The sequence below is a fragment of the Toxotes jaculatrix genome, chromosome 16 (genome assembly GCF_017976425.1).
Source record: "Toxotes jaculatrix isolate fToxJac2 chromosome 16, fToxJac2.pri, whole genome shotgun sequence".
In the NCBI taxonomy this organism is placed as follows: Eukaryota; Metazoa; Chordata; class Actinopteri; family Toxotidae; genus Toxotes; species Toxotes jaculatrix.
This window is the reverse complement of record NC_054409.1, coordinates 4,884,684-4,899,070: the sequence shown is the minus strand read 5'-3', so window position 1 is coordinate 4,899,070 and position 14,387 is coordinate 4,884,684. Positions and strand designations below refer to the sequence as shown.

At 42.3% G+C, this 14,387-nt stretch overlaps 2 protein-coding genes across 4 annotated transcripts in view; one reads left to right on the top strand and one right to left on the bottom strand.

Annotated features, from left to right (window-relative positions):
- Positions 1-4,057, top strand: part of LOC121195118 (ras-specific guanine nucleotide-releasing factor RalGPS1-like) — a 65,736-nt gene extending 61,679 nt beyond the window's left edge. Inside the window, exons 18-20 of one of the 3 annotated variants that reach the window (XM_041058376.1) lie at positions 227-332; positions 432-523; positions 619-792. In XM_041058376.1, coding sequence (XP_040914310.1) covers positions 227-332; positions 432-523; positions 619-648 — 228 coding nt within the window. In that variant the 3' untranslated portion in view covers positions 649-792. Of the gene's footprint in view, positions 1-226; positions 333-431 lie in introns of those variants that run through there. The other 2 variants (XM_041058375.1, XR_005895440.1) reach the window with 2 other exon arrangements.
- A 4,082-nt stretch (positions 4,058-8,139) lies between these two features.
- fbxw2 (F-box and WD repeat domain containing 2) lies at positions 8,140-13,145 on the bottom strand. The gene is made up of 8 exons (XM_041059520.1): positions 12,828-13,145; positions 11,594-11,886; positions 11,138-11,360; positions 10,676-10,870; positions 10,357-10,490; positions 10,157-10,243; positions 9,887-10,056; positions 8,140-9,505 (listed from the first exon to the last, which is right to left on the bottom strand). The coding sequence occupies exons 2-8, from the start codon at positions 11,858-11,860 to the stop codon at positions 9,217-9,219; spliced, it is 1,365 nt and encodes a 454-aa protein (XP_040915454.1). The 5' UTR covers positions 11,861-11,886; positions 12,828-13,145; the 3' UTR covers positions 8,140-9,216.
- Between the last annotated feature and the right edge of the window lie 1,242 nt (positions 13,146-14,387).

The window sequence follows — 14,387 nt, the reverse complement described above, 5'->3', positions numbered from 1 at the left end:
AAAGTCCTTCACAGCTTCAGTGTGTTAAGTTATCACATCTTTCCTGTGAATTATTGTGCTATTGTTATTTGTTGTTATTCTGTTGTTTGTTTCTGAACTGCCTGAGAGCTAAAAAAAAAAAAAAACAGAGTCAGATTCCTTGTTTGTGTGTAAAAAACTTGGCCTCTAAAACTGGTTCTGATTCTGATTCTGAATGTGACCCTTGGTAATCTTGCCTATGCCACAGTATAAGTCCAACCCCTGTAAGAAGGTGTGTGTGACTGGATGGATGGTGGTGCTGCCAGACGACCCAGCAAGACCCAACATCTTCCAGCTCAATGACCCAGACAAAGGTCAGCTTCCCGCCCCACAGACAGAGCTCCCACTGTTTTGTCTTTTTCCTTCGTTTCAATTCAGGTAAATTACACTGAGCAATTTGTGTCACTTCACAGGTAATGTTTACAAGTTCCAGACTGGATCCAGGTTTTCAGCCATCATCTGGCACAAAAACCTGGAAGAGGCCTGTAGGAGCAGTAGACCTCAGGTATGTCGGTTAAGGTATCAGTATATCAAAGCTGAATTTATAGCTTGTTCTAATATTTGTGCTGTTCTATATATCTGGTCTTGTTCCTTCAACAGATACCAGCAAACCTCATGTCATTTGAATGAGAGCAGACTTTACCCCGGGGTGGGGGGGGCATTATTGTGCCAAAGCCATTTGTTTGGGAAGCATGGACAACAGTTGATTGGTATCTAAGACAAAGGGAGAGTCAAGAAGCATCTTTGATACTGGATAACAACCAACACACCTGCTGTCTTCTTCACCATGACTTAAATGTAATTCAGATTCTGGGGAAAAAAAGAAAACCCAGTCAGTGGAAGACTCTGGTGAGGCTGCCCCCTCTTTTTTTTTTTTTCTCTAAGCTTCTTGTTCCCTTGTTCACAGTCATTTGTTACACTGCTATAAATATGTGAGCGAGCACATAGGTTATTTTTTTGGCCCATGTTGGGTTTCTACTTGGGTGAAAAGATGCATCAGTGCACAAACGTGGACGACAGTGTTAGCTGAAAGACGTTTATCTTTGGTTCGCAGACCAGTGTTATACGGCCTTCAGATGGAGTTCAGGTTTTTCCGTAAGGAAGGTTGAAAAAGACACCTCTCTTGTTCAAGTTGTTAAATCCATGAAACATCTATCGTAAGGGAGCTAAGGAAAACATGGATGCCTCCTCGTTTTGAGGAAGAAGAGAAAGAAACAACTTCACATCCCAACAACTGGTGATCTTCAGAACTATCTGAAAAGTTGTGCAGTGGTGAGCATGAAAAACATGACCCCGTTTGAAGGCCTCATTATACTATGAAGGATCAGCACTACAACAAAAAAGGACAAAGGATGAGTCTTCATCACCTCCAGCCCCGTGACGTACAACTGGACTGAATTTGTTCCAAAATAAGATCATTTGTATTCATACTAAAGCGGATATTGAGCCACGAGTTTGGCTTCAAGAGCCGGCGTTGAAATGGTAAAACGAGGAAGCAGCCCTGGATCAGTTCACCTGTTCACCCCTCGCTACCTCAGTTGGTAGTCCTCCAGTAAACGGTGTTTGCAGATGTATATAACAAGGTTTACAAAACAGCCACAATTATTTTCTACAGAACAAATTGAAAATTTGTCAAACACCATGGTAACAGTACTGAACGAGGCGAGAACCATGATCGATAATGCAAAGAACCGCTGTCCACACCAGAAAGCCCGGGACAGCCGGCCAAGTGAATTTAAAGCAATTTACAATGAAGTACCAAGCTTTCAACAATCGTGTGTGAATCGTGTGTAAATACTGTATTTATTTGTAAAAGAGTTTATTTTTGACAATTGGCAAACAAAGGGAAATGGTTGGATGGCTTGTCTTTGGTTTCGCCGCCCGCTGAAGGGCTGAAGGAAGCTGCTCCTTAGAGAGACTGTTGGTGGGAAGCCACCCTAAAACTTAGCTCGACTCTGGATCTCGTACTGAAGGACACTTGGGTAAGGGAAGAGTCCATCAGCATTGGTACTTTTTTAAAGGACAATTCTGCTTTAGTACACCTTGGACCTTATTTTCATAGGTTAAGCTATCTTCTTATCAGGAGTAATACCGTTCCCCAAAGTGAAGTACCGGGATTGGGAACACAACAAGTGAAAGCAGTTAAAATATCTTGGGGGTCTTATCCACTAGTGAGGGTAAGATCAACAGGTGGATTGGCACCACATCCAGGGTAATTTGGATACTTCCAACAACAGAAAGCTTGAAGTCAAAGCTCTCAACTTAGCAGTCAGTCAATGTTCCTATGTTCATGATGAGTTTCACATTAGGATCAAAAGAATGAGATTGTGGCTTCTCTAGCAGGGTGCCTGGGCTCACCTTAAGAGATGGAGAGGAAAAATCTGGTCTTTGATAAACCTGCTGCCACCATGACTCAGGACAGCATCATAGAAATGTCTGACAGATCAGAAACACAAAAAACAAACCTCCAGGTTAATTCAAATTTAGTAGAAAGAGAAAAGAGAGCAAAAGGCAAAACTAGTACCAAGCAATGTGTTTTCTGGGCTCCATCAGATTTTGCTCTAGAGATGTGATGTTGCCATGTTTCCAGATCATATTTGATCAAAACAACAGTAAAAGCTATGAAAATAAAATCCAAGTTGTAATAAACTAGAATTATCATTTAAGAATAACACTGAGAAAAATGTAAATGAAGTTTGAAATGTACTAATAGATGTCATATTTCTAATGTTGTAAATCCTGTTGACTGTCATTTATGATACCAACCATAATGGTGGTTAAAAAAAAAAAAAAACACTGAAAAACTAAATCATCATTTGAGTAATCATGTTGTTAAAAAATCTAACATGCTTAATATTCTTTTATTTGGTTTTCCAGAACTCATTTGTGTATTGTCCTTTACAAATCAATGAGCAGACTCCTGAAACTTGACTGGGTCTCACAGTCCATCGCTGTGAACATTAGCGTGATGGGCTGATACTACTCGTTGGCCATCATCATCAGTATGTTAGCATGTTGGCATTAGCATTAGGCTCAGAGCACCACAGAGCTACCAGCATGACTGTAGACGCAAATTGGAAACCAGTGGCTGCCTGGGGATGATGATTATTATAAACACTCATACTGTCCATTAATAAAAGGATCAGATATACAACCTGCTTATGTCCAGTATAGACATTTCCCTGATCGGCCTCAGCATTAAAAACCAGTTACTGTTGTTTAGTGTTGTGGCTGATTACGAGTTTATCAGGGAGTTTTTTTTTTCCTTGAGATCTGGCAACTGAAACATGATCAGACCCCCCCCCAAAAAAAGTGTGTGTTTAGGATCAGTGTACTAAAACTGGTGCAGTGTGTTTAAAAAGTCGTTTACACTGTTCAACCAGTATGGATATGATATTCACCCAGTCATTGCTCATCCTGCAGTGGAACCAAAACAATAAAAAAGCACTGTCACTGCCCAGAATCCTCTCTGACGGCCCTGTGGGTCCAGGATGTGTTCGCCTAGCTACAGCGTGAAGGCTGGAGGCAAAGGGAGAGTGCTCGCCTTGCTCTGTCAGCAACTTCAGAGCTGCTTCATTTACATATGAGCTTCAAGATAAATCACTAATTCATCCAAGTGTAAACATAAGATTCTTGGAAAATGAAAAAAAAAAAGGAAGTTATCAGGAAACATATCCTTTTGGTATTGATACCAAAACGTGGGTATCAGTGGTATCCAAGGTCTGGTAACATCAGTTTGCCTCTGCTTCCTGTCGCTGTACAGAGAAGGTGACCTGGACCTGTAGCATTTCTATACTGGGCAAACATGAAACTGATGTTGATCTTCTCATTTGGGATTATCATAAAACACAGTGATAAACCTGCTTTTTTTTGTTTTTTGTTTTTTGTTTTTTAAATCAACCTTTGCTGTGCATTTACCAGGAGTAAGGTTGCACAATTTGTGATATAGCAAGATAAAGTGATATGTTATTATGCCAAAAAAAAAAACAAAAACAAAACTTGTTGGTCACAATGGCCAGAACTCCAACGTACCAACGTAGAAATGGTTTGGCACAATCATAGGCAGATTACAGATTTATATCACCAAAGTTATTTGTAATTTTTTTTTATTTTTGTCATATTAACCAAACCTAACCTGAAGTTTAAAAAGTGTAACCACTAGGGGGCAGATTTGATTGGGGTCAGATCATCCCAGTCCAACGTCAGATAGACACAACTTAAACACGGTGACGCTCAACACTTCACAGCTTCCTGCCATTGTCGTTTGTTCAGTGTGCTGCTCACCTAACTTCATATCACAGTATCTGACACACTGCTCACATATCAAGAGCCAAAGCAGCACATTCTCCCCACTGTCCAACAAATACTTTACCATGATTTTGAGCTTGAATTGTTAAATAAGTATTTGCCACCATAGTTTTAATTCATTTGTCTCTATACAGTAAATTGTTCTACTAATTTTTTTTTTTATAACCAATGCTGATGGATCTTTGAGTGACTGATCAATCGGTTTAAAAAAACGGTTTTCTATTATTTGTTCCCCAAATACCTACAATCATCCCACACTAACATGTCAGCATGTGCCAGTGACTTTTTCCAAAGTGCAGCCGTCGTTAGTTTAGATGCAGACTGACTCCACATTTCTTTCACAGACTTTGACTCAGTCTAACACTGCTTTTTTTTTTCTATAGCTGGTAATCCAAATACATTTGATCCAAATGTAAAGTACATTAGCATCGGTTTGTCTCCATCAAGTATTTTAACAGGTATTGCTTTACTCCTTTCTTTTGCTGCTTTTGATATGTGTACATGTCAAATTGAAACATGTTTCTGTTTTTTTTTTTTTGTTTGTTTTTTTTTATACGGTTCCTCTGAGGAATAGTTAATTGTGTTTAACGCGACATTGCATGTATTTTTTTGTGTACACAATTTCTAGTGTTGTAACTGTGAAGAAGAAGATAACCACTGGGTCGTGATTATCAGTCTGTGATTATTTTTGCTAAGTTATTTCTTACCATGGCATTGCTATATGTTGCTGTATTTTTCAGCTTCAGACACTGAACTGAGAATAAACTTTCTGTACAGAAACTTGGTGACTGTGTTGCTTCTGTAATGCATCTGTACTATTTCTATACTTTTATACTTTTATATCAGATCATTAGGAGTACATTTCATTCTATTTCATTCTTTGTTCTTCAGCAGTTCCTGAAGTTTGAGCAATGTCCATGTGCAAGAACTGTCCTCTCTGTCCCCCTGATCTACTTCCTCTTTCTCTCCTGCTGACAGCCTAATAAATATGATACTGATTGTATGTACATAACCCATCTCTGTGTCACCTCCCTACTGTTTGCTATCCAATAAATGTGAGGGGAGGTGTATCTACATCACAGTGTTTGTCCAGCAGGGGGCAGCACAGACCTGCCAAAACTAGCTTCAAAGCACTGTCATTAGTTTTTTATGAGGAGATGAGAGGGAGCCAAAGACTGTGTATGAAAAAGAGGGAGCTTTTTCTTTTCAAGAGGAGGACACATCACCGATGCCAAAATGACAAACAATTAACTGTCCAATCACAGCTTTGCGGATGAGGCCTATGGGCAGAGCTGATGGAAGCCACGACAGTTTGTTGTGGGGCCAGCAGGCTGCAGGGAGACAGATGTGAGTTTGAAGTGATGGACTGTGATCTGCTTGGCTGCGGAAACACTGAGATAGTGTTGACAACTAAGCTGACAAGTGTTAGCTAGCTAGCATTAGTGTTAGCTAGCTAGCAATCTGGGTTAGCCTACCAAAATACATCCTCCCTGCAGCACTGGTCAGATAGCTAACACAGATAAATAGTATCAAAGGCAAACTCTTCTTAGAGTCATGTTCATCGGTGACATCACAGCAAATGTTTGAGGAAAGTGGAACATCTTTCTTATATTAGATGTTATAACTGTATTTAAATGATCATGTAAAAAGAAAATAAAAATCGGAGTTAGGATTCTGAACCTTGCTTTCTGAGTGACTTCCAGATGTAGCTCTCACACTGTGAACTTTATTATCTGTTGTAAACAGCGTCTGTAAAGATTCGCCGCCTGCTTGAAACCATTTCTTTTCCAAGAATGAATCACAGCCTGATTCCTCCTCCGTCTTCCTGCTTCCCCCCCCACCCCACCCCAACACACACAGATCTCCCACTTTATAGGTGTCTGTAAGCAATATCTTTTGAAATGATCTATACACTGCAGATCAGCAAGTGAGTCATGATCCAGAGGAACTCGGGAAGCTCAGACATCTGCTGCTGTCGAGAAATGAAATGGTGCAGCAAGATGTTCGGTTGGTCTGGATCTGAGTAAGTTATCCAGGGACTATTCCCTGGGGGTGCAGCTACTGCAGAAGCTGCATTAAAACCTACTGAGACGATGAGGATCAGAAGAAAACCTGTAGGTGTCCTCAGTGTGGGTAGAACTTCACACGCGGACAAAGCCTGTCCTGGTGAAAAACACTGTTAATTAAATTTAGCGGAGGAGCTGAGGAAGACTGAACTCTGAGCAGCTCCAGCTCTGTTCCTCTGGGACCTGGAGATGAGGCCTGTGATGTCTGCACTTGTAGGAAGGTGAAAGCCTTTATATCTGGTGTCCTAATGAGACTTTGACGTCCAGTCTTCACAATGAGTCTTTAGAGAGAGAACTCTGGGACAGAGAGAGTTCAGGAGCGAATCAAGGGCAAAGAAAGAGAAAATCTTTACTGAGATGGTTTGTTTTTTTGGAGCTGCTCTCTCACACACAGGACCAGTTACTCTTCACCAAAATCCGTCTTTCTGACACAGAAACACACTAACCAGTTAGTATCTGACAGGAAAGTAACCTTAACAATAGGAGACCAGACTTATTCTGATCAGCCAGGTAGATCTAATGGATGTCTCCGCTCCCAAGCAAAGAGGCTTGTCTGGGTACTTGTTTGGGTACCAGGTCAATTCTTGGAGATTAGGTTTTTCCAACAACAGAGTAGACGTTCACCTGGATCAGGACCGACAGTCTCCAGGTTACATTCACTCAGACACAGGTGATGTGTGCAGCCTCAAAGCAGCAGATGAGATTCTATTGACTCTTATTTCATGCACTGTAATTGTACGTTCCACAGAAAACGTTCCACGTGTTGAAGTTCAGTATTTTGCTCAAGGACAAGACATTATATTATAGGATTATTGAATTACTGTTGGTGAATGGACAGTGTTTATACAGCACTTTTCTAGTCTTCTCAGTATCTAGACATAATTCTCTCCTTTGAGAATAGAAACATTATCCAATGTAATGTTGGACGAGATAACATCTGGACTGTTTTATCTGCTGCGTAAGAGCCCACAGCTGTGCCTGCAGCTCTGTGAGGCTGTACCTACTGCAGGAAGCTTTATTAGCATTATTAGCACTGGTACACAAAGTACAACTCAACCTAATGGGATTACACAGACAAAACAAGGAGTGTTTTGCTACTTGTATTTATTTATTTGAAAGACTGCAGTATTGAAGCAGATCGTAGACGGGTCCAGGTGACCAAAGAGCTGTGTAGTAGAAGACTTTATGAAACAGTAACACTGTACAGTGCTTGGAAGCAATGGCAATTATACTATGAAGAGACTCATCAGCAAAACCTTTTATGTCCCATGTTTCTCCTCCTGACCCCTTTCAATTTATGACTTTATCTACAAATCATATTACTGTGTTTCCAGCTTTAAAGTGGGTGCTGCTGGGAGGACAGACCAGTCTGCACTGGTCACACAGCAGCACAGAGCGCAGGACAGTCTGTACATCTGCTGGGTCCAATTCTCCACACGAGAACCAGGTTAGAAAAAACTAACGTCATAACTGAGGTTCGGTGCATGTGAGCAGATGTCAAAGCAAAGGCAGACACCGATGAAAGTTCTGGGTTTTTTTCAAAGTTTCAGTTTTGGTAGAAACTTGGGAACCAAACCGAGACGCGACGATAAAACCGATGCGCGGAACATGAGGCGTGTTTTCAGAAACGTTCTCTTCTTCCAACAGGAAAACCACAGATTCCATTTTTTTTTTCTGTGAAGTCTAAAATAGTGATTTTTTTGTTTTTTGTTTTGTTTTTGCACACAACCAACTTTTCGTGGAGTCATTTCATCTGCTGTGCAACGCACTGAGGCCTTTAGAAAAATAAACCTGATGTTCAAACACAGTCAATGATTCATAAAAGCAATTCACTGAGCAAGTCAAGTCAGGTAGATAGCTATAAAAAAATTACAGACATCTCAGACTGTTAGAGCACAGTAAAATATGGAAAATTCAACATAAAAAGTCCGATTTACAGTGCAGTCGTCACGTTGCTGCAAACGTGCCGCGGTTATCTGGGAATCCTCGTCTGTAACATCAAATGAACTGAAAAGGCACGTCACATTTCTCAAGCTGACATTTAAACCAGACACCCCCCCCCCCTCAGTGGAATTACATGAAACCTCACTATGTTTTACACGGTACACGATGATGTACCCGGCCACTGTTTAAACATACGATTCAGTGCACAGATTCCTCTGCAATGGTCTGTTTTAAAAAAAAAAAAAAAAACCCTGGGGAACATCGCCCTTGACTCAGGTCAAAGGAGATGTTCTCTGTTTATTTACAGCAACTGTGTTTAAGGCAACCCTGCTTTTTTTTTTTCCCTTCAAGGAAACCAGCTCGGAGAGCAGCTCAGCATCTCAGCACGTCGCAACGCTAAACGGATCGAAGAGCTAAACCTGCCAAAAACATTTCCATGTTAAGTCTATTACAGGAGAATTTATACAGTTGTGTTTATTTTGGAACCTTTTGACGACACGTCTCGGGGGTTTGGACAAATCTGTTTTCTGTCTCTTTGTCCGCGATCAAAAGACCAGTGAGAGGTTGTTGTATTTTTTTGTTTTGTTTTTTTTTTTAAGGTTTCTGCAGGAATCAGGAAAACATGCTGATCCAGCACTGACTGCAGCACATCAGTAACAGTTTGCCTTCCATCTCCACCTGTGAATGTCCTTGTGTGTGTGTGTGTGTGTGTGTCCAGAGGAGGACTAATGCTGAGGAAGAAACAGATAAAAACAAAATGCTTTGGTCCATGCATGATCTATCTTGGCTGTTAAGGTTCGTATATATCCCAGAGCGGGCACGATGGCGGCTCGCGTCCACGCAGTCTCGGGGGGGGGGGACCTGGAGACCTGGCTTGCGTCTATCCATTCTCCTTCCACAGTACTAAGTGAATGCTATGGTCAGGCATGCTGGTGGCGAAAACCAGTCCAGAGTCATTGCCCCCGTCCAGGCCGTTGAGCCAGGAGGTCACACCGGCCAGGAAGCTGGATCCTCGTTTGGATTTCCTGTAGGCTGGCAGAGGCCAGCGGCCCGAGATCGCCTCTGTCCTAAGGTCCATCACATACAGGAAGTGGTTGTCAAAAAGGAGCGCGAACACCTCGCCGAAGCTGAGCAGGGACAGGTTGGCTGGGTCCTGTGTTTTTATCACCCTGTGGACAGTGAAACAGGCTGGATTATTAATATGATCAGTCTAACACAGCTCTCCTGTTTTGCCCTGAACTGCCCCCAAGTTATTCTGCAAGAGGCTGAGGCTGCTGGGAGAATTCCCATGATGCACTGAGCACTCTGTTCTTCTCTCTCTCTCTCCTCACTGATTCATATCACACTACAGCAGGTCACTAACTCAGCGTCTTCTCTCTCTCGCTCTCTCCTGTAGTTTGTGTGTTTCCTCTCTGTCCTCGTTCTGCAGGTATCTGCGACTCCCCCCTCATCGTTATTCTTTTTATTATTTTAACTTCTTCATTCTTCATTAATAATCCAGTCTGCGTCATGTTTGCTTTGTAAACACTTTGTAAAAACTTTGTTTTTACCTGAGAATCTTGAAACTGGCGAAGTCCCACTGGTAAACTCCGAGGTCGGAGCTGCAGACGATGTAGCGTCCGTCGAACTGCAGCCGAGGCTGAAGGCTGATGCTGCGGTCCTCTGACACGGACAGAGTCTTCAAACACTTGCAGTTGATTTCTCTCCCTAAAGGCCAGACCTGCAGAGGACACACAGCGAGTGCTCCATCTCTTGGATTGTTCGTCGATTGACGATCACAGCTCGTACGAGAATAATACCACAACAAACACCGGCGTTACCTTAATTTCATACTTATCAGCACTTAAGAGGATATAGTCACCAGGACTGTGCACCATAGATTCTACCTCACTCTTCTGTAGTATCACCTGTGGAGGAGATAACAGCACATGACGCGCGCTGTAGAAGACATCAAAGCATGTCAAGGCTGATCATACTCCTGATCATAAACCAGAACCTGGACCGAATGACGTGAGCTGACCTTGGTGACCCACTCGGTGTGTCCGGTCAGAGTGTTGAGACAGGCGCCAGCAGACAAAGCCCACACCTTCACCGAGAAGTCTGCGGAGCCGCTAACAAGCACATCCAGCTCGTCATTGTAGTCCACGCTGAAGACTGAGCAGACGCAGGACAAGGGGCTTTTTACACATTCAGACAACACATCATAAACCCATATGCTGACTTTATGGTCTGAGCTGCTGGAATACACTGTATCTGTAAGTGTATATACCTTTATACTGGAATAAAACGTGCTACACAAACTAACCCCGAACAGCTACCAGCTCAACATTTCCACCAACCTGCTCCTGTGTGGCCACGGAACTGTTGGATTTTAGCCCCCGTGCTCCACTCCCAGCATGCAATAGTGTTGTCGAAGGACCCGGTCACCAGCTTCTGTTCATCAAATTTCACTGTGGCACAGGTGTGTGTCTGAATTCCATAAATACACTGGCCGGTGCGCACGTCCCACAGTTTGGCAGAGAGGTCATCAGATCCTGGGAAAACAAGATTTGACACCCAAACTCTGAAGCATCTCTCCGGAATACTTCTTCCACACGGACACAGTGACGTGAGTCAAACCTTTACCAGCTGAAGACACGAGAGTGAAAACCAGTGGTCGAGTGTGAAGCTCACAGCTATTACAAAAGATGGCGTAGCATTTTTAATACACACACACACAGGTGTTTTCTGTCACTCTGGCTGATCAGGACTCTGGTGGGACGTCTTTCCCTCACTGAAAATAAACCTGAGTGACAGCGTACCTGTGCAGAGGAGGCCGTCCTTATAGTAGAGGGCATACACTCGAGCGCTGTGGCCAATGAGGGATGATGTCTCAAAGGCCTCCTGGTCCTTCAGCTGCATCATACGCAGTTTAGCCTTCAGGTAGACCCCCTTCCAGTGAGGTGCATCTTGAATGGACTCATCGATCCTCCAGCCCAGCTCCCGACACACACTCTGCCACACCTCTGTACACGAGTTTATCACCTGCAAGGAGATGGACACTGACTGGAACGTTTTCACATTCACGGGGAAGCTGCTACACAGTACTTGTTAGTTTCATCAGAAAATGATGGTGCCTCAGATGATGCCTGAGAGGGAGGGACATCTCATTTCACTACTCACATCTTTTCCTTGCATCTCCCCCTTGTGTCTTACATGGGAGAGGACTAAGACACAAGGAATAGACACAGGTGAGTATCAGGAGGTATGTTATTTACCTTATTCCACTGCTTGCAGACCAAGCAGCAGGTGAGCAGGGTCTGAGGGTCCAGCCATCGTAGCAGGTAAAAGGCCAGCTCCAGAGGAAGGAGGCGCAGGAAGTCACGCTTGAGCAGCGTCTCCAGCCCATTGGACAGGTGGCGGAGCTGGGCAGCGCCACTTAAAGATATGAGGTGGTCCAGAGACTGGTTGCGCTGCTGGTCATTTAGAGTAAGGAAAGTGGCAGAGACTGACTCCAGCCACCCCTCAAAGGCCACCCTCTCCATGGGCTCATGAGAGCAACCTGCAACAACTACAGAAACAGCACTGGGTCTTAATTCAGCTCATCACACAAGATGACACGAGCATCACAAGCGGCCACAGGAAAATAAATGACAGTTTTGAAATGTATTATTTACTTAAACCATCCATCAATTCAAATTTCCAATCATTTACTTGTAACATATTTTTCTTAAGAGACTTGGCTGTTCTTCTCCATTTTCTCTGTTTCATCTCATTGCAAAATGTTTTTTCACAACTCTTCAATCAAAACAAACTTTCAAAATATTATAGTGATGTATGACCAATTCTGTAGTAGTTTCATAAGTCAGAACTGTAGCCAGAAAGATTATTGTGAAGTGTTATTGGATAATATTGGATATAATGGCTTATGGTTTTCTGAAAGAAATGTCAAAAATAGATAGATAAATTGTGGTCAATAATGTGTTGATGCAAAAGGATATTCATAGTCCATCAGTCAATTAACTACAGTGTTGACAGTGACATTTTATATTTATGAGTCTGCAATATTTCCCGACTGATGCACCCATTAAACTGCGGTCATACTCTTGCATTTGGTCAATGTAAACGCTGTCACTAAGTTTAGCCTGTTAAAAATAAAAACATAAACAGCTGAAGGTTTTAACGGCAGGCTTCAGACAGCTTATGGTAGGACTAAAAAGGAAATACTAGCTTGTTAGATAACCTATGTATATATCTGGTACATGTTTCATTACTTAGAATGACTAATTTAGATGTTGTTAATTTTTTGGGCAACTGTATCTGCTTACGCATTCAGTCTAAGTTAGCTATTTGGCTAGTTAGCAACTTTTGTAGCTAACGTTAGCGGAATAACACTACTACAATTTATTAGCAAGTTAGCTAGGACTGGTAACACCCCAGAAAAATCAATGAAGAGCATCTGCTAGTAAATGAAATGGCATTTACAGAGGTAAACTCAAAATGTCCACCTACCAAAGAGTTGCAGGGAGTTCCTTTATCGCCACTTTCCTGGCTTAGTGAGTTCACATAGCGAAGTTAGCTGTCGTAAGCTAACCTGTCAGCAAGCAAGTTGAAAGGATTGTCCAAGTAACCTAGCTTCGTAGCTAACGTTAGCTAACCACCATGATGAGAGAACTTGATTGTGTTAATTGTGAACGATATGCTGTCTCTAATGGAACAGTCTTCCACACATTTTCTGGAAAGACAGTTTATAAGCTAGGTAGTACAACGATAGCAGGTTCTGACAGCTTGAAACCCAGAAAGATAATGGAAACCGTATCCTTGCGGTGTGGGTTGTCTGTGCCCTCTGCTTGGTATTACAGGAGGCGGAGTATTATTTCTGAACTCTGCCCCGAAAACATTATGCATGAGCTGAGCACATTTAGAAAAGTAAGTCAAGAATCGTTCCTACATTTCTTATATCTTATGTTAATTCTATTTTTTTCTTTGTAGTTGCATTTGCATTTTCCTCTTCATTGGACTTAAATTGCCTGCGAGACAACGCTACGGAATTCAACTATTGCAACTCGCCCAGGTAAAGTAGCTTCCGGTGCCGCGCACTATGTGGAACGATGTGAAACTTGGTGGTGGGTTATTTTGAAGTGTAGTGGAGCCATAAAAGCAAACACCTGCAATGCAAGGTCGACTTTTTTTTTTCGCGCATATTAAATCACGCGAGACAAGAACGTGTACAGGTACAGTAGCTTGTTGAGATGTGCTTAAGAATAATTACCGCCAGAGGGCAAACATATAACGAGTTTGATCTGATTTCTTGCAAACAGTTTTGCTGCCCCTGTCCCTGAAACTCTTGATCGTACACTTCCCACAATGCATCTTGATAGTGTCTTTTCATTATACCCTACCTGTCTGGTGATCACCAACATCTTAAAAACTCCACACCTCCAGATTGCAACACAGATTCTCTGTTACAGACATATAGCCTCCAAGCCCAAACTGAGATAACCCTATTGAAATAATCAGGACTATTTGTTTTATGTAGAAAGATGGCTACCTTTTGATTAAAAGTCACTTTAGACTGAATAAATCTAAAAGCTGAATAGTATACTACATAGTGCATCATTTCCACTACCTTTACGCCACAAATGTGTAGTTTCCTATTCACCTCCTGAAGCTGAGGCTAGGGTCAGTTTAGGTTTTAGTCTTTTGTTTCCCCAAGAATTCACATTTCTGGGCTTGTGTCCAAATCTAATCCCTTATAATTCTGGAATTCTAGTGAAGCGGGTAAGTGCTCTGGCACCCTTCTAACACCTCTTTATGTCTGCCAAATCATGGAACGACATCCTGGCAAAGTAATCTCAACAATTTTCTCTCTCTCATTGAGCCTCAGTGGGCATTTGTTGGGAAGTTATTCCAAAAAGCTGTACTTTACAATGGATGATTGACAGTTCTCTCCTTCACTCTGACATTGACATGAACCCAACAACACCAAGGGTCAGATTATAACCTGCTTGTGCGCTCGGGGTAAAGAAATGTACTGCTGAGTCCCCCTGCTAACCTCAGCCAAAACATAAA

Excerpts from the sequence above, each read along its gene's own strand:
- fbxw2 (XM_041059520.1), bottom strand. The coding sequence starts at position 11,860 with ATGGAGAGGGTGGCCTTTGAGGGGTGGCTGGAGTCAGTCTCTGCCACT. Across the intron at positions 10,057-10,156 it reads CTGATAAGTATGAAATTAAG|GTCTGGCCTTTAGGGAGAGA; the intron begins GTAACGCCGGTG and ends TGTCCTCTGCAG. Across the intron at positions 9,506-9,886 it reads GCCAGTTTCAAGATTCTCAG|GGTGATAAAAACACAGGACC; the intron begins GTAAAAACAAAG and ends CACTGTCCACAG.